At 41.7% G+C, this 26,337-nt stretch overlaps 1 protein-coding gene across 6 annotated transcripts in view; it reads right to left on the bottom strand.

Annotated features, from left to right (window-relative positions):
* The window catches only part of ALDH18A1 (aldehyde dehydrogenase 18 family member A1), a 32,331-nt gene extending 6,000 nt beyond the window's left edge, over nucleotides 1–26,331 (bottom strand). The window contains exons 1-16 of one of the 6 annotated variants that reach the window (XM_010714941.3): nucleotides 26,235–26,331; nucleotides 25,313–25,421; nucleotides 17,468–17,591; nucleotides 16,406–16,629; nucleotides 14,797–14,946; nucleotides 14,602–14,706; nucleotides 13,343–13,501; nucleotides 12,677–12,767; nucleotides 11,258–11,382; nucleotides 7,459–7,603; nucleotides 5,420–5,493; nucleotides 4,660–4,759; nucleotides 3,079–3,299; nucleotides 1,479–1,616; nucleotides 1,187–1,382; nucleotides 912–1,033 (exon numbers count right to left, since the gene is read on the bottom strand). In XM_010714941.3, coding sequence (XP_010713243.1) covers nucleotides 912–1,033; nucleotides 1,187–1,382; nucleotides 1,479–1,616; nucleotides 3,079–3,299; nucleotides 4,660–4,759; nucleotides 5,420–5,493; nucleotides 7,459–7,603; nucleotides 11,258–11,382; nucleotides 12,677–12,767; nucleotides 13,343–13,501; nucleotides 14,602–14,706; nucleotides 14,797–14,946; nucleotides 16,406–16,629; nucleotides 17,468–17,561 — 1,944 coding nt within the window. In that variant the 5' untranslated portion in view covers nucleotides 17,562–17,591; nucleotides 25,313–25,421; nucleotides 26,235–26,331. Of the gene's footprint in view, nucleotides 1–911; nucleotides 1,034–1,186; nucleotides 1,383–1,478; nucleotides 1,617–3,078; nucleotides 3,300–4,659; nucleotides 4,760–5,419; nucleotides 5,494–7,458; nucleotides 7,604–11,257; nucleotides 11,383–12,676; nucleotides 12,768–13,342; nucleotides 13,502–14,601; nucleotides 14,707–14,796; nucleotides 14,947–16,405; nucleotides 16,630–17,467; nucleotides 17,592–21,545; nucleotides 21,624–25,312; nucleotides 25,422–25,877; nucleotides 25,901–26,234 lie in introns of those variants that run through there. The other 5 variants (XM_010714943.3, XM_010714942.3, XM_010714944.3 and 2 more) reach the window with 5 other exon arrangements.
* Between the last annotated feature and the right edge of the window lie 6 nt (nucleotides 26,332–26,337).

Raw genomic sequence — 26,337 nt, 5'->3', positions numbered from 1 at the left:
GTAGAAGTGTACCAGTCCTCACATTCCTCATCTCCAAAATCCAGAGACATATACCCTTATATATCCAGAGACTCTACCCTTCTCAAAATACAACCAAAAAAGATGTAAAAAACAAAAACAAAAACATCCATCAGGTGAGGACTTGCTCCTGACTATATACAAAGGCCAGCTTCTCTTACTACGATCCTTTTATCATCATCAAAACACAGGGTCTATTTTACCCCATTTTCCTGCATTAACTACTGCCTGAACAATGTCAAATACATGCTGCTGTATGAAAAATACTTGTTTAATATACAATTCAAAGCATTTAACAAGTATTTAAGTCCTAATGTATCTCTGCTACCTTTACTGGCAAAAAATTACTCATGTCAAGACATTTAAAGTTATACAGTGGCCTTTCGCTATTCCTGTGATGTAACAGAATGGAGAACAGGTGGGAATAAAGGCACACAAGATGAAAGGTTTAAAAAAAAAAGTGGATGAAGCAGATTCTAAGAGAAGAAAAACAAATTGGAAATTGTCTAAAGTAAGAAGGCAAGTGAAAAGATTCAATAAGAACAGGCTTTAGGTCTAGAAAGTTACAAGCAATTAAGTCAGAATTAAGAGGAGCAGAGGAAGGGTTCCATGGTGGAATGATTCTTTTCTTATGTAAAAGAACGTATCTGTATCCCAGGAATGGTACACAAGCTGCTTTCTGATCATTTTCATGGAAAAGCTTGGGGCTGTGCAAAGGCAACAAGAAAATTCTCCATTAAGTTTGTTTGCATCTACGAAGAGACGCATGGATAACTTAAGTGTTATGCCATCACAAAACTACAAAGGGCTATGTCAGCCAGAAGAAATGCTTCTAAAATGTTAAAAAGTAAATAAATCAGGACAAATAAAAACCACAAGTATACACGACTAACCTGTTCTACTCTCAACATGTCTATGATCTGATCAAACAACGGGGTTCTCAGCAAGTCTCGATGAATTAAGAGTGTTTCCACAGCATTACAGGCAGCAGGATATTCACACTTTGAGTCTCTGACTGAGGTTTAAGAGTAGAGAATGGGTTATGTAACATTTATGACAAAAATTTTGAACAGTACATGAATCAGCAATTATCATAATCTTATTACATATTCCAAATATGACGGTCAGTTAAACCCATGATTCAAGTCACCCTCAAACTGCTGCTTACTTATTCGCGTGACCTTTTCAACACTGGCGTCCGTGTCCACATACACATGACAGATTCCTTCGCTGTGTCCCATCACAGGTATTCCCTTTGCTGCTTTCTGTATATTCCTGACTAGCTGGGATGAACCACGTGGAATGATTAGATCTATCAGCTTGTCCAAACGGCAGAGATCTTCTACCTCCTCTCTTGTATTCACCTGTGGAAGTTGTGATACAAGTGGTCGATAGCCTGAAGTTCTACCTGTTCTCCTTATACATAGCAAAATATTGTTGATTTAGTTCTAGATACTTACCAGTTGCACTGCATCTTTGACTCCATGAATTGAAAGTGCTTCTTGTGTCAGATGATGAAGGATTTGATTGCTATAGGCTGCCTCTTTTCCTCCTTTAAGTAGCAAACCATTTCCACTAGCAATGGCCAAAGCAGATACCTGTCAGAAAGGAACATGAAGACAGACAAACAGGAAAATAAGGAAAAGACAAAGCGATCTTCCTCTTCTGAGAATAACATCCACAAAATAGAGTTGGAACAGAATTCTGTTCTTACTTGATATCAATCTCATGCACCAACAAACAGAACATATAACTCCAGAAATGAATATCTTAACATTTCAGGCACAAACTTGAGTTTTCAGAGTACTACTGGCAGAGGGACTGCAGCGAGTGAAAAAAGCCCTGGACAGAGGCTCTGGCATGAATGGAATGGCTGTATAAAATAACTTCAGATGCAAGAATTCTTGTTTCTAATCATTCTGACTGGAAATAGCCAATAAGCTCTTCCTAGCAAGAAGATTTTCCACTGTGCTGTCTAACACACAAATATAGACAACACCTGAGATAAGTGAAGAGGGAAGAAAAAAAAAAAACCTCGAGACAGTAGGCCCAGCATGAACTTTATCACATTGCTTTCACATTTATCACCAGAAGGAACTATTGATCTTGTCGTCTGCACTAAATTTCACATATTTTGAGTCCAACATCACAACAGGACAACTGAACATTTGAATTAAGCAATACAACTGGACCTGGACAGACCGGTGAGCTGGGCAGAGAAGAACTCTAACTTCAACAACATCGGTAGTCAGGGACTAGAAAATAAGATCAAGGTTGCCTATACAACCTTAGTTCAGATCCCATATTTTCATGTATTACATTAGCATTTAATCACAGCGATATTTCTGCTACACAGCTCTGCAGATGAAGGTATTTACCTGTAACATACCTGCCTTACTCTGGACATACGAATGACATTCACTTACAGTACACCGTTTGAGATTTTCACTGTTTTTTCCTCACAACTTCAGTGCAGAACTTAAACCATCTCATTACACCACCGCTTTTCCTCACACCCATCTCTCAAGAACTAAGTAAAAGCTCTAATTTTGCCTCACCGCAGGCATGCAGTATTAGCAAAGGACAGACTACTCAAAGCCTAGAACTTCTGTGCTACGTTTTTTGAGCACATATTCCTAACAATTACAATTTGTTATTAACAATCTTTATTAAACAATTGATGTTTAAGCCTATCTTGCAGTTCAGCTGCATTCAGCATGGATAGACAAGCAGTCATCGATAAGAACCTTAAAAGTTGCAAGTTAAGCAAGGAACTTATGTTTGTGAGATACATGCAGGAACTGCATCATCTGAATGCAAGTTAACTCTTTTTATCTACTGGATTATTGAAAAACAACTCTAAATAACTCTCAACACTGCAGAAACAAGTCCTGAGAATTTTTCTGTAGAAAAAATAAGGATGCTAACAAAATTCGTTTTAGAATAATCCAAAAGTCTTCTGAGGCAAGCCTTCCTGCAGCCTCCCAATAATTCATCAGCAGAAATATGCTTTCTTTTGTTATCAAAGAACTCCTAGCAGAGTCTGCCTTCTGTACATACCTGTGGGAGACAGTCAGGGCGAGACTCAAAAATCACGAGAAGAACCCCAATAGGCACTGTCACCTGCTCCAATTCCAGGTCTTTTGCTATTCTTGTTCTCCGAATTATGCGGCCGACGCTGTCCTGTGAGGAAGCTGCAATCTGACGTAGTCCAATAGCCAAGCTGTTCAGCTTTGATGTAGAGAGACTTAGACGTTTCAACAAAGGAAGTGCCAGTCTCCCTAGAGGAAAGAAAAAAAAAAAAAACCATGCTTGAGATACATTTGTCTGCCTAGGCTCAAGCAAAAGTGACCTAAAGAGTGAACGTATGGAAAACTCAGATATTTCCCACTCCCAAGCAATAAACCTACCTAAGCTGAATGCAATACACTAAGTTTCACAGCCATAACAAAACCACTACAGTGTGAGAATATTTTCCCAACCACCATAATTAAATCTAATATAGTGCAACTAATATGCATATGAAGCAACATCCACAAAGACAAGGTTTTTCTAATTTCAAATACCGGTATATGATACTGTAGTTAAATTTCTTACAAGTTTATACCCTTGCAGTAGTTCTGGAAAACTTGGGCAACAATTGCATCCTTCTATTTTAGAGACAGAAATCCCAAAGCACAGATAAGTGCACATTTCAGACTTGGCAAGAACTGCGTAGGTTTTCTAGTCTGAATACATTCAGACAGTAAATTTACCCAGGAATGTCCCTCCATGTACTCTGGTCAGTAAAACAATCGTTGCCATGTATCTTTACTGAATAGTTCAGTTTGTGACATATCAATTTCGTACATTTCCAGAATACAGTTGTTACAACCAGAAAGGTCAACGCAGTGGAAGGAAGATAGAGGTCATAGTAGCAAAGGGACTAACATGAATGAACAAGTGTTACAAAGGAGAAGGAAAAGTACTCACCTGCCTCTGAACATCTAGGCTCACAGGGAAAACTCCACAAGGTTAGAGATCCCTCTCTAACCAGAGCTCCTTCCCCAGTGGCAGTCAGCCCTTAAATGAGGTCTAAGGGAGGTGCAGCCAGGCTCCACCCCTTCTGGTCACACAGCTGAATTGCCTTCACCTGTGCTCCCAGGGCTGACCGGTCCTTTCCCCAGGTGCTCAATCAGTGGTTCAGGCTGTGACTCAACAGTTACCATACAATGGTTGTTCTTGGAGAGTATCAGTTTAAGTATACAGATGGCAACAATCCCCACAGGAGCCAAACATTATGTTAACCAGCCCAGGAAATACGCACTTTTTGCATTACAGTAACAGGAAAGATATTTGCTGTATTTCATTTCTGAAGTGAGCCTGCTTTGGCAGAAGAGAGCACTATCATTTATTTATTTTTCACAGAGCTCTTCCTTGTGCTTTGCAAAGTCTCACCAACTTCTCTGATGAATAGATCTGTTTTATGTAATTGTGGCAGCTGCTGCTGTTTACACTGACAAACTCTCCAAGTCCTGGTTTCATTAATCTGTGATAGCAATAATTCCCAATCTCAGTGATAGACATCTCTAGTTCTGCCCATTTCCTTTGAGACTCAGTTTCATGACAACAGGAATATGATAGAACAAATTGTAGTATTACCTTTATTTTCTGCTTCTTCTAAGTCCTTCTTGTTTGCCAAGAGGATTTCTTCTCTTTGATCAGTTAGTAAGTCAGCAAGACGATAAATAATCTCTGCTCTCTGAAAGACAAATGTTTCTGAACTGCATTCTTATGTGAAATTCATTCTATTTGATATCTAGCTCATTTCTTTTCTACTGACTGTACCTTTTCACTGTCTTAACTCCCTGAATACTTAGGGCCAGCTGATTTTTCCAGACTGCATTACATTGAAAAATAAGGCTGAAGAGACCTTCACTTTGTTTTTTGCTATTTTTTTTTTAATATCTTGCTTCCCACACCCAATCATCTTACTAAGCCTACAAAGTTTTAAAACCACTTTGTGGTCTTTGCAACAGATGACATATTTTACCCAGTCAGTTGTAAAGCAGTAATTGGCAGTAACTGATTGTCTCAAACTTCTCTCGTGCATACACACACAGGAGTGAATAGGCCGAATTATTCCTGTTAACTCTTCAGAAGCTCTGAAAAATCTATTTTTATATAGTAGATGTTATGGCAATGTTTATAAACCCTACATGCAAACACTCATTACATCATAATTCTGAGGTATACTATCTATTGGCTCTTTGCATCTATTTAAATATGGTACAACCCAAATGATGAATCTGGCTCACAAATAACAAATTCTTGTCCCAGGAGGCCTGTTTGTGTTAAAAATCTCTTTTTTAAAACTTGCCACACATTCACAAGCTTAGCAAGTGAAGCCATATTCTCTCACCTGCTCAGGCTGCAGTGCTGCCAGGGTCCTGCCACCAGCTCGAGACATTTCACCTTGCTGCTCTACTGTAGGGCCTGTATCATGATAACAAAACAACAAAAAAAAGCAACAATAAAAGCCATGTCACACATGAACAAACTTACAGATGTGTGGAAATGAACAATTCTACTCAGTTCTTTAAACACACGTCTCATGCATGCATCAATTTATCAGCTGGAGGGAATCTTAGCAGAGGATTTTCTATTCCATTTTCTATTCCAACCTCAGAAAATACTTTTCAACAACCATTTGTCAAGCAGAATGTGCTTTCCTATTTGTTGTATGGACCTAGCTAAATTTTAACTCTAAGCTTTCAGGGAATCTCTTTAACTCTATACTCACCTGCAGGCTTATATCTTCCATCCCTTTACTCAAAGCAGGAAAACAAGTACTTCACTTTTGTAGCAGACATATCAAAGAATTTTACTGCATGTCAAATCAGGATATATCCATTTTATACCTATCAAATGAAAAACACTGCCACAATTCCAAGCATATCCCTTTTAAGGGCATCACAGAGATTCAGTAAGATAATTTGTGTCAAAGTGGAAAAGCTTATATCAAAAAGACATAAAAATCATAGAATGGCTTGAGTGCTTGGTTCGATGAGACTCCAGGGATCGTCATGTTCCAACCCCCCTGCCACAGGCAAGGCCACCAACCTCCAGATCTCATACTAGACCAGGCTGCTCAGGCCTCTACTCAACCTGGTCTTGAACACCTCCAGGAATGGGTTATCCACAACCTCTCTGGGCAGCCTGTTCCAGCACCTCACCACTCTCTTTGCGAAGAACGTTCACCTGACATCCAATCTCAACCTTCCCTCCTTGAGATTAAAACCACCCCCCCTTGTCCTATCACTATCTACCCTTGTGAAAAGTTGATTCCATTCCTGTTTATAATCCCCCTTTAAATACTGGAAGGCCGCAGTGAAGTCTCCTTGCAGCCTTTTCTTCTCCAGGCTGAACAAGCCCAGCTCCCTCATCCATCTTCATAAGGAAGGTTCTCCAGCCCTCTGATCATCTTCTTCATGGCCCTCCTCTGGACCCTCTCCAATGACAAAGAGCAAAAGAATACCAAGATGGATAATTCTCAAGGTATAGGGCGCTACTGAAAACAGGGAAACATTTAAAGTATCTAAAGAAAACAGAAAGTATTGCAAAACAGCAGGGGAATATAGAAAAAACAATAGAAACCCAAACCAATCTGAGTAACACCTTGCAGAAAAGCTTCTTTCCCTTTGTCTCTCTGTGTACGTTTTCATAGAATCATAGAATGGTTTAGGCTGGAAGCGACCCTTAAGATCATCTATTTCTATCTCCTTTGCTAAATAGGTAGGGACAATTCCCTCTAGACCAGGTTGCTCAGTGTCCCATCCAGCCTGGCCTTGAATGCTTTCAGGGAGGGGGTATACACCTTTCTGGGCAAGCTATTTCAGTGTCTCACCATCCTCACAGTAAAGAATTTCTTCCTAATATCTAGTCTATTTTGGAATGGTTCCCAGAGAAATTTCCCCTCCCCCCCCGGTAGGAACTTAGAGAATCCATGTCAAAATGAAATGGCATAGAACAAGTTCTGAAACAGAAACAGAGGTAACATGATGAAAATATTTATGGTCGATACAAATTTATTGTAGTATGGCTAAGTGAAAAGTGTCAATACCACAGTTTTTCCTAGAAAGCATCTTTTCAGTAAAGAAGCTTGGTGTTCCGGTGGACACCAATGTGAACATGAGTCAGCATTGTGTCCTTACCACCAAGAAGGCTAGTGGTATCCTGGGTGGCATTAGGTAAAGTACTGTCAGTTGTCCAAGAGCAGAGATCTTTTTTCTCGACTGAGCATTGGTGAGGCTGCACCTGCAGCCTTGAGTCCATTTCCAGGACCCCCAGCACAAAAGTGACTTGTACATACTGAAAAGAGACCAATGTAAGGCTACCTTTAGCGATCTAGTTAAATTTTAACTCTAAGCTTTCAGGAAATCTCTTTAACTCTATACTCACCTGCAGGCTTTACCTCTGAAAAAAAAGTTCCAACTTTTTTCCCTTCCACAATATCTGTGATGACGTGACCAGAGATCTTTGGGTGAGTTCCATTTGCAATCACTACAGAAGTGCCTCCTTGGAGGGCCCACAGAGCTGCTTTGACCTACAGGATAGAGCCAGTTCCAGAAAATTCACTTGTTATTTGAATCCCCATTCTCAATAAGAATTCTTATAGAATCACAGAATTACTCAGGTTGGAAAAGACCTTAAACATCATTGCATCCAACCACAACCTAACCATCCTACCCTAACTCTAACAGCCCTCTGCTAAATCATGTCCCTGAGCGCCACATCCAAATGGTTTTTAAACACATCCAGGGACGGTGACTCAACCACCTCCCTGAGGAGCCCATTCCAGTGCTTAACAACCCTTTCTGTAAGGAAGTTCTTCCTTATGTCCAACCTAAGCTTACCCTGGCGCAACTTGAGGCCATTCCCCCTCGTCCTGCCACAGTCAGAAGAGACCAACCCCGCACTCGCTGTAATCACCTTTCAAGTATTGGAAGAGAGCAATAAGGTCTCCCCTCAGCCTTCTTTTCCCAAGACTGAACAGCCCCAGTTCCTTCAGTCGCTCCTCATAGGACATAGTTCCGCTTTGATCTCTACATTAGCCCTTATGCTTTCAGAGCATTCAACACACTTCAGGAATTTCTGTAACCTAGTGTTACACTAGATCATGCATTTTGATCTTTACTTTCCCTTCCTTAAAGAGTTGCTGCTTTAGAAATACACTTCAGATTTCCCTAACAGTCTGCCCTTTTCAAGACTTCTGCAGGGGCACTTTGCCCAAATGCTCTTCAACATTCTCTTACGTTGCAAATTCGTCTTACTGTTTGAAAAAACACAATTTTCTTTCTTAAAAAACTGTGTTGCTAATTTCCCTAACACTGGCTAGCCATCAGTAATTAATCCACTTTGAGCGCCCACACAATATTACTTGTACAAGTCCTAGCCTACCATGTATCATTAAAATATTATTCAGTGTCCTTACCTTTCTGAATTACTCCGTTGGAAGTTTGACTGGCCTACACAACCCTTACAAGTCTGCATACGATGCAGAAGTACTCTCGCTGTTTAAGACTTTTTGGTGAAAAAGATTAAGTACTCTAAAGAGTTCTTTGGGTTTCCACACGTTTTTAAACTGCCTTACAACATTCCCTACTAATGCTTTTAGACCTTTTTTAAAAATTTATTTGCTGCTTCCTCTTTTTTCCTTGGGAGTACACTTGTTCACTCTTTCAGTAGGCTCTATTTGAAGACTGCATTTATTCATTTTTTAATTATATGGGTTTTTTGTGTGTGGCTTTTTTTTCTTTCTTTTTTTGCATTCTTCTTACTTTTGTAGTTTTGGAGATGGGTTCTATGCTGTAACATAACTACCAGTTAAATTCAATGGTCAGGGCCACGCTGTACTATGCAATGCATGAAAGGAACAAGGCAAGAATCAAGTCCAAAACCAAACCCAAGGGACACAGACAGATGAGAACTGAAATCAGTGATAATACCAGAATATCTGTGTGTTCAAGGCTGTCACATGAAGTAAGCAGAAGCAAACATCACGGTTAATAAGATCGCTATAAAATTTAGCAGCAGTATTTCTTCAGGCGTTGTTTTTACATGGAAGACAAGATGAGTTCCCTTTCTGAACATCAGCAAGCAAGTTTATTCACAAGAGTCCTTTGAAATCACTATGTCCTAATTCCCAAGATTTCCAAGGTCTCCACTACTTTTTCTGATTAAGGTACTGACAACATCATTCCACTATGGTGTTTAATTCTGTGTAATTTATGTCACCACAAAAGTTTCTAGTGACAATGCTGCTTTGTCACTTCTACGCTTTCCTATATGTTCCTATACTTTTATACTACAACCCATATCCACTAGAAGACACCATCTGTCAGATGCCTGTCATATCAAGCTCTTGACTACCACAAGACCATCAATTGCTCCACTTCTGCCCAAATTTCATGCTAATAATCAATATTTGAACTACCATGTTTACACCATTGTTGACACTTTAGTCTTCCAAAAATATCAACTGTTTCTCAATTCTAACATATTCTAATATATTTTTAAACGTATTGTTTAAACAGTAACATTTGGATTCCCATTTATGTGACTCAAGCTTAAAGATGCCTCAAGCCAAACATCTCTAACAGATCATTGCTTTTAGAGAAGAAGTATTGCCTCACCTTGTCAGCTTTCTCACCAATTCCTAGCACTGTTTAAACTATTTCATGTATCAACTGAATGGAAATTCGCTTCTAATTGGGCTCTCTACATCCAATAATTCCCAAATAAAACACTCAAATATCTCCTCCTCCTGCTGTTTTCCAGTCTAAGCTTGATACAGAAGTCTGCTCTATCAGATTAGTCAAAAAGGAGACATAAGAGAACTGGCAAACATCTTGACTTTGGTCTCTCTGTGCTTTATCAAAATCTGTTCCTCTGTTTACAGACACCTTTCTAAAAGTCATCTTAGGAAATCTGCACCTATAAATATTAAAGCAGTTTGCAACTCAGCATTGTGAGAAACTAGAAAGAATAACCGAATGGTTGAGGCTGGAAGGGACCTTTGGTCCGTCTGGTCCAATCTCACGCTCCAGAGACAGCTAGAGCAGGGGGCCCAGGACCATGTCCTGGTGGCTTGAAGATGAACAAGGGGGAGATCCACAACCTCTGTGGGTGACCTCTGCCAGTGCTCCATCACCAACACTGTATGGAAGTGCTTCCTCAAGATCAGATGGAACCTCCTGTGTTCCAGTTTCTGCCCACTGCCTCTTGCCCTGCCCTTGAGCACCTCTGAAAAGAGCACGGCTGCATCCTCTATGCACCCTCCCTTCAGGTATTTATACACATTCTTCAGATCTGTCCTGAGCCTGAACAGTCCCAGCTCTTTCAGCTTCTCCTCACAGGAGGAGAGCTCCTATTCCTTGACCATCTTGGCACCCTTCCATTGGCCTCTCTTCAGTATATCCAGGTCTCTCTTGTTCTGAGACCTACTATTGCAGGTACAATCTCACCAGTGCAAAGTAGAGGGGGGAAGGATCACCTCTCTGGACCTTTGCTTAATGCTACTATGAACAGCATTCTTGGCACACTGATCACAAGGGCCAGCCACACTGCTGCCTCAAGGTCAGCTCACTGCTGACTAGCATCCTTGGGGCCTTTTCCTGATAGACAACTTTACAGCCACTGTGCCACAAGCCTGTAATGGTGCATGGAGTTGTTATGACCCAAACAAGGCCACTTAGCCTTGTTGCATGCCATACAATTGGACACAGCCCATTGATGTAGTCTATCTGGATCCTCCTGCAGAGCCTTTCAATCCTTATGCAGATGAACACTCCCTCACCTTGGTGAGATCTGCCAACTTTGAGGGTGCACTCACTCCCCTCATCAAAATTGTTCATAAAAGTATTGAACAAAACTTGCCCCAGTAATGAGCCCTGGGAACACTGCTCGTGACTAGCCAACAACTGGACTTAACTCTGTTCACAAGCACTGTTTTCACACATCCATCCAGCCATCACTACTGGTGAATAGAGTTGTTCCTCCCCAGGCAAAGGGCTTGGCATTTCCTTTCGCTGCATTTCAAAAGGTTCCTGTCTGCCCCTAACCACAGCCTGTCAAGGTTTCTCTGAATGGCACTGAAATTATCTCTGGTCTACCAGCCACTCATCCCAGTCTTGTATTATCTACATCCCTTTTCACATCTTCCTTTCCCTCCCAATAAGAAAACATTCCAAGTTTCTACCTTGGCTTCCATGCCTCCCATTCCCACTCGAGATTTGGTTCCAAATGTCACAGACTGCTGGTCTCCTGGGTAGAATATGTCAATGAGCTTTGCATCATCAGATCCTGGAGGGCTGTTGAAGAGTCCTGAAGCAAATATTTAAAGAGAAGAAAAAAAGAAAAAAAACCTTGAAATATATCCTTGCAACTGAAAAGCCGTATTCCACTTAACAGAATTAAAAACTTCCTCTGAACCCTCCTCTTTGTGGGAATTAAAGCATGAAACATAATATATAGAATCAAGACGTGTAGTTTTACCGAAATTGTAGCTAGTAAGGGGAAACAGATTAACACACATGCCAAATTGTAGTGTACAAGACATGAGACAGATATTTCAGTGAGGTTAGAGAGAAAGCTAGAGGGAAATTTACAGTTCTTTTTTTTTTTTTATGTTCAGTATCAGGGCTTACAAACATAAGCACACAATTGAACAGGTACAGGACAGTCCAGCCGTAAAACATAGAAACTGAAGAGATCAGAAAAAACCTGAACACAAATTTTAACAAATCTGAATAGCTCAATTGGAAGGGACCTAGGAGGATCAGAGTACAACTGCCTAACCACCTCAGGACCAAAGGTTTAAGCTTATTAAATATCATTATCCTCAGATGATATCCTTAGAAAGGCATCAACCACCTCTTTAGGAATTCTCTTCCAGTGCTTAACCGTCATCACAGTAAAGAAGTTTTTCCAGCTATCAAATCTGAACCTGGTGTGGTGCAGCTATGTGTCATTCTCACATGTTCTATCATTGGTAACCAGGAAATCAATACCCTCTTCCCCATTTCTCATGATCAGGAAGCTGTAGAGAGCAATGAAGTCACCTCTTAGCCTCCTTTTCTTCAAACCAGGCAAATGAAACATCCTCAGCCCCTCTTTACACAACATGCCTTACAGTCCTTCTATCAGCTTTGCTGCCTTCCTCTGGAGGCTTTCAAGTGAGCAAGCAACTGCTCCTCATGGCTCCATGCAGTAACTTGCTTTCATTCCTTAGCATCCCTCAAGTTGCTACCTTTATACTTGCTGATGCAGATAAGATACCAGATCTAACTCAGTAGTGGCTGTTTGGATTTTGTGTTGAGGGATATGGTTTAGAGAGAACTATTGGTGATAGGTGGATGGTTGGACTGGATGATCTTGTAGGTCTTATCCAACCTTGGTGTTTCCATCATTCTGTGTTTTAAGTTATCATTTGTGCACCAGAGAGGGTGCACCTTCTCGAACTCCCAGATGCTTCTGTCTCTCCAGTTATCCCTGAAGCTCAGCTACCAGGCAGAGCAGTTCATTTAGCTAGGCACACCAGGAACAGAGGGCACGGTTTTTTGTCTAGTGGTCATTTTTGACAGACTTGAACAATTTCCTTACATTATTGTTTACAAACCTTCTACATCTGAAAGAACAATAAGGAGATCGGTCTTCATTTCGACAGCCAGACGTGCTGCCAAACTGTCATTATCCTTCACACTAATCACCTGCAATGAACAGACATGAAACAAGAATACTGAACAGTGGAAAGAACTAGGAAATATTTGGCTACAACATACAAACCCAAGCCACTTCAGCACTACCAAGTCCTTATTAGCTGCTTTGTTCACACTCAGTGAAAACTCCTAGAAGCTTATTTTTTGCATGAAAGTAAGGAGCCTTCTGGAATGCAGTAAAGCAGCATCAAAGTGACAGGCAGTTAGATCAGGACCCACGTTCTCCACACTGACACCCTATGAAAGGGCAGGAAGTACTGACGGATCATTCTTTAAGCACAGGTGTTCAATTAGATGATCTGCAGAAGTCAATTCCAGCCTCAACTGTTCTGTGAAAACCAAACAGGGCACGCTCACTTTTAGCGGAGCAGTTTGCCCTGCTTCCATCCCACAGTTTTATCATGTCATAAACAGACAGGTTGACACAGCTCTCTGCTCCCTTTGTCCACATTACTAATTTTGTACGTTTCTCTGCTTCAGGCTCCAGATGTTCATGATTACAGCATTATATTATTAGTGCTCTCCAATCTACAAAAAAGGTCCGCCCCCTGCAATACTTTACCCACATTTACCCCCTGTAGATCACTGTTTGGTTCTGGAGGTGGAACAACAGCATCATTAGTGTTAATTATCGGGACAATATTCATTCTTAAAAGCTCATGTAGCGTTCCATTTAAGTTCCGCCGCTTCTGTTCATCATGGAAATCCAAATTGGTGACTAAAATCTAAAAGGAGAAGACAGACTTTATATATACACTTAGCCCATCATTTTTTCTGACAAAAACAAAACATATAGGGGCTGCTCCAGAAGTAATGCCTCTTATTTTATTCTGTTGATCCACAAAACCAGAGACAGATGTTGGCGAGATGGTAGTAGAGGCTGAACTTTCCCATTAATACTCCATTAAATTTTGTTGCTGTGCCACAGATGGTAGCAGAAGAGCAGTCTGACAAAATGACATCCAACACAGAAGTACATATGAAGCAAAAGATGTGGAACTGAATTCCTCCATGCAGAAAAAAATGGCATCTATCAACATTCACTGACACTTGCTTAATAATTATGGAGACCAAACAGTGGATGTTAGCACAGTGAGGCAGCAGGTGGTGTGCTTCAGCAGTGGTGACACTGACGTGAAAGCTGCTTTGGGTGACTATACAAAGCTGTCACCTCTACTGATGCAAATACTTACATGCACAGCACATGGGCTCTTGATCACCGCTGGTGAAAATGCATAGCTAATGGTGGAGACCCAGTCCCAAGTGCAGAATTAACCTTAGCTCGTGCTCAATTTCATGAAGATGGTGATGGCCCAGACCTCTACTTTGTTAATCTCTCTCTGCAAGGTCTCTTTATCCCTTCCTAACTTAGTGTCATCTGCAAATTTACTTCATATGCATTTGAGTCCTGCATCCAGGCCATTCCTAACAGCATTGAAGAGAACTGGCCCAGAAATGAAGCCCTGTGGAACATCACAGGAGACTGGCCACCAGCCTGATGTAATTCCATTTACTACAATTCTTTAAATCCTACCTGTGAGTCAATTTGACCCATTGTATATGTATTACATATTTGCTTAGCTGCATGTTGGACATTTTGTCCAGAAAGATACTGTGAGAAATAAAATCAAAACCTTTGCTGAAACCCAAAACTGGCTTCACTTGGTCAACCAAGTAGGTAATTTTCTTTTATTGACAAGGTTATGTTAGACAAACATAACTTTGGCCTCAAAAAACACATGCTGACTATGACCAACAACTGGCAAGAATAATTCCATCACCGAGTGAAGTAGCAAGTAAGCCTAGGAGAGAAGGCATCCCTTACTTGAGCTGCACAGATGCTGTACTGTGTAAACATGGCTTCATACAGGGCCATCAGTCCACTCTGGCCAGCTGCTGCACAGGCTCGAGCTTCCAGGACTGGAATAGCCTACAGAAATAAAGAACAGCTGTCAGGCAGTGACTTAAGTAGGTTCTAACCAACATTCAAAGAAAAGTGGGACTGTTGCCAATCACTCACCATATCTTTTAGCTGACTTTGGCCTGAATGAAGTGCTTGCCTCACACTCTGAGAAAGCAAGATCTCGTGACGCAATCTCTGTTTTCCAAAAGCTACAGCACCACTGGTGACAATCATCATCTCTCGGCCCTGATTCTGCAGCACTGACACCTGTAAGTGCAGACAACAAGAAAAAATCATGGCTAGCCTGACAGTTCAGGGTGTTACAGTATCTTATGCTCAATAATTCTTGCTGACATAAGTGTTCTGCTTATCAATAGACGTCCAAAGCAAGGCAGCCATCCTCAAAGATGTTCACTTTCCTAACCACTTAGGAGCTATGTATAAGACTGCATGCAATCCATAGTTTCTGCTACTTTTTTTTCCCCGCCCCCACAATACCAGTTTTAATGACAGACTCATAAATGAATCCTCACAATACATATCACACGGTAACAATTCTGTAACTCTTGGACCTCTAATTTCATTGCTATAGATAACAAAAGATAAGATACAGAAAAGTTACGCAGTATCAACTGTACCTTCCACCAACTTTCTTATTCACCATCCGTTCTCACAGCTGTTAATATATAGCGATTTCATACTCAAGGAACGAAAAAGTTAACTCTTGAGAGTACACCTTTCTACCGCTTCATCCAGAAAAGCATCTGTATGCTTTCAAAGCTCTACAGCCATGTGTCTTAAATGAATGTAATCTATTATGTGAACCTCACTTCACAGAGGAGACGTGTCCAAATCCCCTCACAGTTCTCATTTCATTTTGCAGAACCAGTCCATTAGTTGATCCCATTGCTTTTCCTATTAGTGAGGTTACAAGCTTCTCCTGGAGAAAATAGTGCAGAATAGTTCCTTCTGTGCTGAGTCCAATGGAATGGAGTTAACTTTCCTCATAAAAACCCATATGGTGCTGTTACGGATTTTGGGACTGAAAGCATTGATAATACACCGATGTTTTTGCTATTGCTGAATACTGCTTGCACAGAATCAAGGCTTTGTTCTTCCCTACTCTGCTCCATGCCAGCAAGTAGCTTAGTGGTGAACAAGAAATTCAGAGATACAGCTGGGACAGATTACATGAATTGGTCAAGGAGATATTCCATATCATCTAACATCACACTCGGCAATAAAACTGGGTTAACAGAAGAGGAAAGAGTGGGAGCAGTGGAGAAAGGACATTGCCTTTCTGAGCAGCTATATGCATGGACTAGTTGGGTGTTGGTCTGCTCATGGGAGGCAGTGAACAATTGCCTTTGCATCACATATTTCTTTTCTCCTTCCCTTCATTTATTAAGTTACCTTTACTTCAACCATGTATTTTCTTGCTTCTGCTTTTAGTATTTTCTTATCAATCCCACCAGCAGTGGGTGCTTGAAGAGGGAGACAGGAAGCATCTGTATGGTCGCTCAGTTGCTGGCTACAGTCAACTCACCATGCTGAGTTACACGGTTTACGCTACCAAAGCACAGGGGAATTAAAAAGTGAAGTGCCAATACATGGCTTTAAAGGGGCATCAATGCTTTATGATTTTTTCCTGCATTTTTCTATGCCATCCAACAATGACTACATATCTGAAGTTAGAACAACCATTCCACTTCAGTTACAAAATTACCTGCTCCACAATAGATGCCAGCCTTCCAAGGGCTAAGCCACACTCATCCCCTCTTGTCACAACAGCACTGCCCAACTTCACGACAATCCGCTTTGCGTGCTTCAGCTCACTGCGGTGTGCAAATGATTTGCCATGTGCACGGCTGAGTGGCATGGTGATAAATGGGATGTTGCTCCAACAACGGATGGATTCATTCCTTAAACTGTGGGTATGGTGAGGGAGATCTGTGGTTAAAGAAAGAAAAAAAAAAATACAGTTTTAAGTATTTAATTCGGACTTCCAAGTCCCTTAAATCATGTAACATTTCTTCCCCTTCCAAGGTTCACAACACACACCTCCCAGTGACAGGTAATAAGAAGCCAGCCTTTGAAGACACTGAAATAAAGTCTGAGTGAATATTTTTAGCAGCACTAACCATCCCCCAAGGTATATAAAGCAATACCCGATGTGTTACAGCCTTGACTCTGGGAATAAAAAAAAAAAAAAAGACTGAATGACACATTCAATTCAACAACAGAAATACAAGTGCTAGCTTTAAAAACACTCTCCTTTGCCTTGACTCATGAGAGTTTTCCTATAGTACAGCAGAAAGCTTGACTGCTAGAAAAGAAAACACAGCTTTTATGAAGCCTTTATGTCAGATACTTTCTCATGTTGCTAAGCTGGGGGCAACAGAAGAGGGATGATGAACATATGAACTGCAAGCCACCTACCTACAGTATGAACAGGCATTGCAAGGAGCAGAGACAGTCACAGCATTATTCAGGTAAGACAGAACATGCACAAGGCTTGCATCTCATTTAAGTCAATGAACAAGGGAATATTCCTTAGCAAAATCTTTGTTTATCAAAAGGATCCTAAGGCAGACTGGCCCATTATCAGCACAGCAGATTAAGGAAGAAAGTAACAGCAGAAGCGCAGCTTCAATTGCAGCTCTCTCCAGAGTTCGTAAGTTTTGAATGATGTTAATGAGGGAATTTTCCTTTTAAGAAAAAAACATAGGCACACCTGGACACATACTGATTAACACTATTAGAAACGTGTGCTTTCTCTCATACATACAGAGACGGGAAATGGCTGCGATGCCATGCGGCGGTAACACAAAGCACCATCCAGGGGAACGGACAAGAGGGCTCAGAGCGGCTCGACACGACATTTTGAGATGCCTTCTGCAAATCAAGGATATCTGTAAGTTAAAAGGAAGGGTGTGGGGAAACTGGTTAAGTATCAGCTGATTTCCATCTATATCTCTCCTCCCCCAACCCACCCAACCAGTTAGAGCTCTTCTTTTTCCTGTACACTCTTAATGCAATTTCCCTGTGCAAGAAACAGCCCACTCTCCTCATACTCATACCACAACTTAGGAAACCGAAGGCTCCTCTTCCTTACCTGCTGGCAGAAGATTATTAAAGATGAAGCACAAAACAGAGTTCCCCAGAATAGCCAAAAATGTGAAAGACTCTTAGTGAATGTACCTACATTAGAGAAAAGTTGCAACTTGTCCATGGAGAAGCTTGGAGGAAAAAAAACTTAAAGCATGTTGGATTACCTGTACAAACCACAACAAAACACCAACTGTACTTATCCATGAATCACAGCCCAATATATGAGGTCTGCTTCGAGAGTAATGCCTCCTATTTTATTCTGTTGGCCCACAAAGTCAGAGGTGGATGGTAGTAGAGGCTGAACCTTCACACCAATATCCCATTACATTTTTGCTGTGCAGCAGATGGGCATTCTTACAAAACAGCATCTGACATGGAACTGCTTATGAAGCAAAGATGTGGAATTGCATCTCTCCATGCAGAAAAATTGTACCCCCTGACATCCACTGAAGTTTGCTGAATGTTTATGGAAACTAACCAGTGGATGTCAGCACAAGGAGGCAGTGGGTGGTGTGTTTCAGCAATGGTGCCATCACTACTGCAGTGAAACAGTGGTTACCTCCACAGGAACAGATTTTTATGAGTGCAGCACGCAGGCTTTTGTTCACTGCTGGTGAAAACGCATAGCTAGTGATGGTGACTATGTTGAAAAATAGAGCAAATTCTCAGCTACAAAACACTATCCGATAGTGATTATGCATTCTTCGTATCTGTTGTAATTTCCATGGAAATAAATAGGAGGCATTACTTCCAGAGAGACCTACGAAGAACTACAGAACCATAGAATAGCTCAAGTTGGACAGGATCCACAAGGAACATCGAGCCCAACTCCCAGCTCCATACAGAACCACCCAAAATTCAAACTATATTTCTGAGCGCTTCCAAACAGCAAGATATTAACACTGATTATTGGTAAGGACATCAGTTTCTAAGGTATGTGGCTTCAGTTTCCCTTGACTAAACTTTTAAGCGCTCAAAGCTCTTGTAACCCTACAGCCACTGGAGCAACTACCCAGCAAGTGAGGGATACAGAACTGGCAATTTCCTATACCCAGTGCACTTGAAGTAATGCATCTACAGTACTACAAAGAAAAGAAAGATGACGAATACGAATCCAGTTCTCCTGGGTAATGCTTACACGAGACCTCTCATTTCCCTTCTAGAAAATTTTGCTTCCTCCACTTGCTTTCAATCAAATAACATTACAAAAGCTGCAGTGAGAGCCTTGAACAGAAGAAAACAAGAGCTCACAGTAACCATATCAGAACTCTTACATGTATCTTAACAGATACAATGCCTGGCAGTTCTGACCAACATATACATTAACACTATAAATATCTGAAGTTGCTTAATTACCCTGCATCAGTATATCACCATTATGCTTCATTACAATCCTTACCAAATTACATACCTCTGCACAGAACAAATAACCCACCAGCAGACAATGATTCTCCTATTTTGGCTGATAAAGATCACAAAGTTTAAATGTCACGCTACCTATTAGTCTATTAACCTATCATGCCCCTCTAGTTCTGTATTTCACCTGAAAAAGCAGCTCTGATCATCACAAGGATGAGGCAGAAAAAGGATTCAGGACTGATAATTGAGCTGAACAAGTAGTCAACGTTTGCTTCTCATAATGGCATTTAAAGTAACTAGTGAAGGCTACCAGCCAGACATTTACTACCTGAAGACTTCAGATGCCCTCCGTCACTTAGTCTTTCAGGCGTATGCCTTTGGGGGATAAAATTCCCATCGTCCGTGTGTCTCATCATTTGACTCTCCCACCTCAAAGCTCACCCTGCCACCCACTACCAGACATCATCTTCCCTGCAGGCTCCTTGTTTTGTCTCTAGGAATGCTTGCAGTCCAATAAGCTGGCAAAGGATAAAATTGATATTTTTTTTAGTGTTTTATCAAAAATAAAAATATATAAAAAAAAAAAAGAGGTGTGTGACGTAAGAATGATGCTGCCAGAAACTACAGTTAGACCACAGGGCGCTCTGTAAATCATAGAATTACTTAGATTGGAAATGACCCTTAAGGTCATCAAGGCAGCCATCATCTAATATTACCAAGTCCACCATTAAACCACATCCCCACACACCACGTCCACACAGCCCTTAAAATACCTCCAGGAATGGTGACTCCTCCACTTCCCTGGGCAAGCTGTTCCAACGCCTGACCGTTTTTTCTGTCAAAAAATTCTTCCAGGTACTCACTTTAAACCTCCCACGGCACAACTTGAGGCTGTTTCCTCACTCCTTATCAGTTGTTACTACAAACTTCTTTCAGGTAGCTCTGGAGAGTGATAAAGTCTCCCTTGAACCTCCTCTTTTCCAGACTGAACCAACCCAGTTCCCTAATGCTGCAGAACAATTCTCTCCCCTCGCTGAATCAGGAATTTAGAATTTACTTTAATCCTCACTTTCCATCCTACCACCATTTCCAGAATTTTCATACCTGTAAGGGTTCTACTCTGCAATAATAAACCAAAAAATTCAAAAGATATTGGGGGAAGGGGGAATAAATAAATAAAAAGAAATCAAACTTCTGCCTTATTAGAGGGAGGGGGGAGACGACAGACTGACATCAATAAAAATAAATGCCAAATGCATTATTTAGGTACAAGATCTTGTTGCCTACTTCCTGCAAACTAGTCTCCAAAAGTCTTTTAAAAATGCTATTCTTCCATCATTCACGTTAGGCAAAGAAAAGTTATCCTTATGCTATCTCACAGAAAGCATTGCTATTAGCTAGTTTTCATGAAGTTACTGTTTTCAAAAGACCTATTAAATAGCCCACTACGTTAAAATGTGTTTCAGATCGATGTCAAGAACTAAGCCAATTTCCCCACATAATCTGAAGTGGAATGGAGAACTCAAATCCTTAAACTGGTGTCTTTCACAACAGCCTATGAAACAGATATTTTTTCCCCAAAAAAGAACCAATCTCCTATGGAAGGAGCTATAAAGTACTACACTTAAGCAATAAAGAAGAGGTAAATCAAGTTCCCAGCAAACACACACAATTTCAATGAGGCAAGACTTCATGCTAAACAACACTAAAAAAGAAAATCCCCTGTAGCATTAAAGGCTTTGCATTACTTAGTTTGTAAGTTAACAAACCTTTCCAAAACTTTTTTTTTTGGTAAAGAAAAGAAAAACAACTTCGTAAGTTTTTAGTGTAGCTCAAGAACAAGAGCCTTCCCAGAGGGAAACCATTTGAAGAGTAATAAAGTAAAGCTTCAAATAAACTATATTTAGAATAGTTCACCAATAGTTGAGGGTCTACAGAAGTTTACACACAGAGAGAACAGGCATTTCAAAGCAACAGGCATCAAGCAATTCTTTCCTATCCAGAATCCATTCCAGCAGTCTGCAATGCACAATTGAACAGAAGCCTATCACTGATCTACAAGAACTGTTCCAGTATTTCCAATCTTAAGTACTCCAAAGATAACATCTGCACAATTTCAGTATCGATCCCTTTTATCTTGTACATAAATCGGTTGAGCAGCACAAGCAGGTCAGTGCAGCAAGGCACCGGAAGCCAACCTAGAGCCTCCCTGAAACGGGCACGGTGAGAAGCCGAGCTTTGCACGCAATGAAAACGCAGAGGAACTCACTCGTGCACAGCCGGCGTTCCAGATTAGCAAAATACAACGGCAGGCAAATCGCTTGTGCAGAGTTACCAGCGACATTTACACCTGCTGCTTCTTGTCAGAATGCTACGATCCACCCGGATTTCCATACCTGATCCTCCGGCTGAGGCTGCAGCAAGGATTTCTAAGAGCAGCAGCGACTTGCAGAGAACCGGGAGGCGGCTCCCCGAGGGCTGGAGGCAGACCCAGCCGAGCGGCCGCAGCCAATCCCCGGCGCCCGGGCAGCAGGAGCCACATCAGCGCTGCAAGAACGGAGCGGCCACTGGCTGATGTAACTTCAGCGACTTCAGCAGACTCCATCCCTCCGGACACGCACACACCTTCCCAGCCTGCTGTCCCAGCAGATGATGTAATTCTACTCCACGTTGCAGCACAAAATCCAGCATTAATGACTGTTTTCTGTCTAGTCCCAGACTAGTCCAGACAGCCCTACCCTCAGCACAGGCTGCCTGGCCATCTCTCCTGCCAGCTTTCCCTGACCTGGATTCTCCCCATTCTCAGATGTTTGCTGTCTGATGCAGGCAGCAGACTGAAGGATCTTCCTAGCCCAGCTTTTGAGAGGGGCTTCACCTCCCTAAGCCTCCTTTGTTTTTTCCACTGCATCCCAAACCTTTCTGCTAGGGCAGGAGTACTGCTGGCTTAGCTGCTCACTTGCCTGCCATACACCACTCGCAGTCATTTCTGAGTTCAAGAGAAAGCACTCTCTGCTGAATTCAGTAAAAACCATAAAAACACTACAGCTTTTCACCTTTACGTGCATTATAAAGTTAACCATAGTGGCTATAGTGTTTCCTCTCTATAATTATTTTACTATTGTTGTATTCTCATTTTTGTACTGCAGTCAACAAATTCCACCAGCACTTATTCTCATGTTGCTAAAGGACACCAGTTGGCAGGAGGGGGTTGTTTAGTTTCATTTGTTTAAATGGGAGATGCTTCACTGTCTAAGATCGGGAAACAATCTCACCTGAAAGTTTCAAAATCCATGGAGGATACCTCACAAAGAGTAAACAATATTCAAGGGGTGGACAGACTTACAAAACCCTCCACATCCCAATAATTTGTAGAAGACCCAACCTACAGTTATCTGTCAAAGATTCCCACAAAAGGGAAAACAAACTGATGCTTCCCTCCCCCAAAAAAGCAGATATAAAGACACCACTTTGTTAGAAGACTATCTGAAGACTTTCACTTTGCCAAAGGTAGCATTTGTTTCCATTACAGCACATACACCCTGCATCCTCTCCTCTTCACTCCAATTATTAGGATTATTATTAACAACAGTGATTAAAGAAGCCAATGTAGCTTAACACACAAGCAAGAAGAGCTGCTAACTCTTCCTTTTGATTTTTAAACACGTAACAAAAACCAAACCCTATTTTACATTGAGCTAGACAGTTTTTAAGAACATGTAACTCCTCTGATCTATGCTTGCAAATAAAAAGCTACAGGTTCCCCTCAAGCCCTGCAGCTACTGAGGAAATGCTTTGGTTCCTCAAATGTTGAAATAAGAGAGGAATTAAGAGAAACAAGGAGCTAAATCAGCACTTTTTTTTTTCCCCCAAATAAAACTTTTAGCTCTTACACAAGGATGCTTGTTAGCATCAAGGAGCCAAGATTTCTTGCCTGAAGAGTAGTAGTTTACCTCAGTGTACAGCAAGCACATTAGGACATCAGCAGTGGAAGAACTGTGGTTTCAGACAGTTAAAGGTAGTGAATACCCTGATAAATCTCAAGAAGAGTTCCATCTTCAAGAAAAAAAGCACCCAACATAATTAACAACACATGGAGGTGAACATGCTACACTCCACTTGCAGTCCTAATCACAGGCTTATCTCTATCCAAAGACTTCATTTTTTCCTCTAATAAAAAAAATCACCACCAAAAATAAACAATCAGCCAGACAAAAAGCAAGTAGTTATTTTCTTCCTCTCCTATGAAAAAAGGTTGAAGGAAATGGGCTTATTTAGCTTGGAGAAGGCTCTGGAGAGACCTTACTGTGGCCTTCCAGTACTTGAAAGGAGCTTACAGGTATCACAGAATGGCCCGTGTTGGAAGGGAAGGATCACAAATCTCCGACTCCCTGCCACAGGCAGGGCCACCAACCTCCACATTTCATAGCAGCCCAGGCTGCCCAGGGCCCCATCCAACCTGGCCTTGAACACCTCCAGGGATGGACGGGGCATCCACAGCCTCTCTGGGCAGCTGTTCCAGCACCTCACCACTCTCATAGGAAAGAACTTCCCCCTGACATCCAACCTGAATCTTCCCTCAACTTCAAACCATTTCCCCTTGTCCTGCAGTTATTTCCCCTTTCAAAAGAGTTGACTCCCCTCCTGTTTGTAGGCTCCCTTTAGGTACTGAAAGGCTGCAATGAGGTCACCCCACAGCCTTCTTTTCTCCAGACTGAACAAGCCCAGCTCCCAGCAAACTTGCTGAGGCTGCACTCGATTCTGTCATCCATGTAATTGATAAAGATGTTATAGAGCACTGGTCCCAAGACAGAATCCTGGTGGACACCGCTTGTTACCGGCCCCCACCTGGACAGAGAACTATTAATCACCACCCTCTGTCTGCAGCCTCTCAACCAATTCCTTATCCATCAGATGGTCCACCCATCAAATCCCCATCCCTCCAATTTGCAGATAAGGATGTGGTGGGGGGGACCATGCCAAAGGCCTTGCTCAAGTCCAGGTAAATGACATCGGTCACATTCCCTTTGTCCACCAATGCCATCACTCCATCATAGAAGCCCACCAGATTGGTTACGTTTTCCCTGGTAAAGCTGTGCTGGCTCTCTCGGATCACACATTCCTCATGTGATCAAGCATGTCATCCAGGAAGATCTGTTCCATGATCTTTTCAAGTACAGAGGTGAGACTCATCAGCCTGTGGTTCCCCAGGTTGCATGGGAGCCTGGACAGCCTGATCTACTGGCTGGCAAACCTGCCATGAACGGGGGATTGGACCTTTAAGGTTCCCCCCAAGCTAAGCAATTCTATGAACAAGATTCCTAAGCAAGCAATATGACAAAACAGCTTAATTAAGCACAATCATCAGTGGTTGAGTTTGCATCTATCCAGCATTTCCTTCTTCCAGAAATTATCGCTCTTTTCTGGCTCAAATCTGAATCAAAAGATTTCCTCTAAAACCTTTACCAAGCAGTAAAACATCCATCGTCTATTAAGGATAAAGAGATGATAGAAAATATCTCAGTTTTGTATCAGTTTTTCTATGACAATCAAATCAAGGTGTACGAGCATTACAAGTCATTCAGGGAAAGAAACAGAGACTGAATAAAGTTTTATTCAGCTATTTTGTAATAGTTATGGCTAAAACAGTAACACTGATATCACTAAGAGATAAGATGCAAACCAAGTTCCTGGACACATGCTCATGTTCAGGAGTAAATACAGCTGAAGAAATGTAAGGATAGGAAGAAAAGCTTGGAAAATATGAACTGAAATCAGTAGTTTTGTTCAATATTTCAGGAGAAAGACAAACATTTACATTTAGTACCACGCACTTCAGCTTCTTACAGCTCCTCCAGTATGTCTTATTGAAGCTTTAGGTGCACTTTTTCACCCTTCCAAATTTTTTCAAACCCTCCATATCCAAGCCCCCACTGTGGAATGAACCTCTTCTACTGTCTTATAGCAATCTGTAAGCCAGCTGGCTGCAGCCTCTTGCGAAGAAAGACAGGGGAAATTCACCAACATTAAGATTTGTTCATGCCCTGCCATTTCTCCAAGAAGAGCATCACTCAAAATAGCATTTATCATCATCTCGACTCCATAGAATATTCAGCTCTGTATTCCATCTTAGTTCCCTGTTTTTAAGACATTTGCCCTTACCTACCTCTCCTTTTTTGTTCTGTCCTCAGAACGATGTGTTTTTCTCTTCTTTTGTTGCTGCGGAGATGAAAGAAGGCATTCCTTTTCTATCGAAGATAAGCTGATACCCAATCCTAATAGAGAAATTTAAAAAAATAAAAATCAGTAAGACAGCAGTTTGTGTCCAGCTCCCAAATGCAGTACACAGCTACAATAAGAAAACAAAACTCCTTAAACTCTCCTCTGGTCTCCAGCTTTACATGACAGTGGTGCCATTCACCTTCTCCACAGCATCTGTAACACTGCAGACTTCCAGTGCGCACACCTTCTCATTCCTCCCTGTGGCTGTGGAGCTCAACTGGCACATAAGCAGCACTTGCACCAGAAGCATCAGTTTTGCCACCCCTACTGCCTCCTGCATAGGAAGTCTGTGTAAGTTTTGGTCATCAAGATTTCTTTATCTATAACCCTATCACTCCTTTTAGAGAGTGATCAGATTTCTTCTCATACAATAAACAAACAAACAAAAACCCAGACCCTGTTGTATTTTGTATGATGAAATAGCATACAACAGACAAGCTTATTATTACCAGGAGGAAAGCCAAAGCCTGGGTATCTGGGTGTCAGGAGGGTTTATGTCTTTTCTTTGGGCTCAGAGAAATTTTCATGATAGGTCCAAGAGACGCAGAGAAAAAGGCAGGCCAAAGATGTGCAGCAGCCCTGTTTCTCCAAAACTCCTGATGAATGAAGCCAATGTAGTTCTCTGTTTACTGCTCGCAAAGGCCTAAGCAGCAGTTCCACTCTGTCGTTGGCTCTATATAATAGTAATGCTCCGCAGCCACCAAAAAAGCCCGAAATAAAGTCTACGTGACTCAAGACAACCTGACAGAGCCGTCAGGATGAGCGCCCAGACGCCCGCAGCACGGCGCACGTTGTGCGTGCGGTACCTGTGTTGTCTCAAGGCTCAGCTCACTCGTTTTCAAGGAGACTTCGTTCGGGCCCGACCGAACCACAGGAGGAGAACCGGACGGAGACACAACGCAGCGCCGG

This window comes from Meleagris gallopavo, chromosome 8 (genome assembly GCF_000146605.3).
Source record: "Meleagris gallopavo isolate NT-WF06-2002-E0010 breed Aviagen turkey brand Nicholas breeding stock chromosome 8, Turkey_5.1, whole genome shotgun sequence".
Classification (NCBI taxonomy): Eukaryota; Metazoa; Chordata; class Aves; order Galliformes; family Phasianidae; genus Meleagris; species Meleagris gallopavo.
This window is presented reverse-complemented; position numbering and strand designations above follow the sequence as displayed.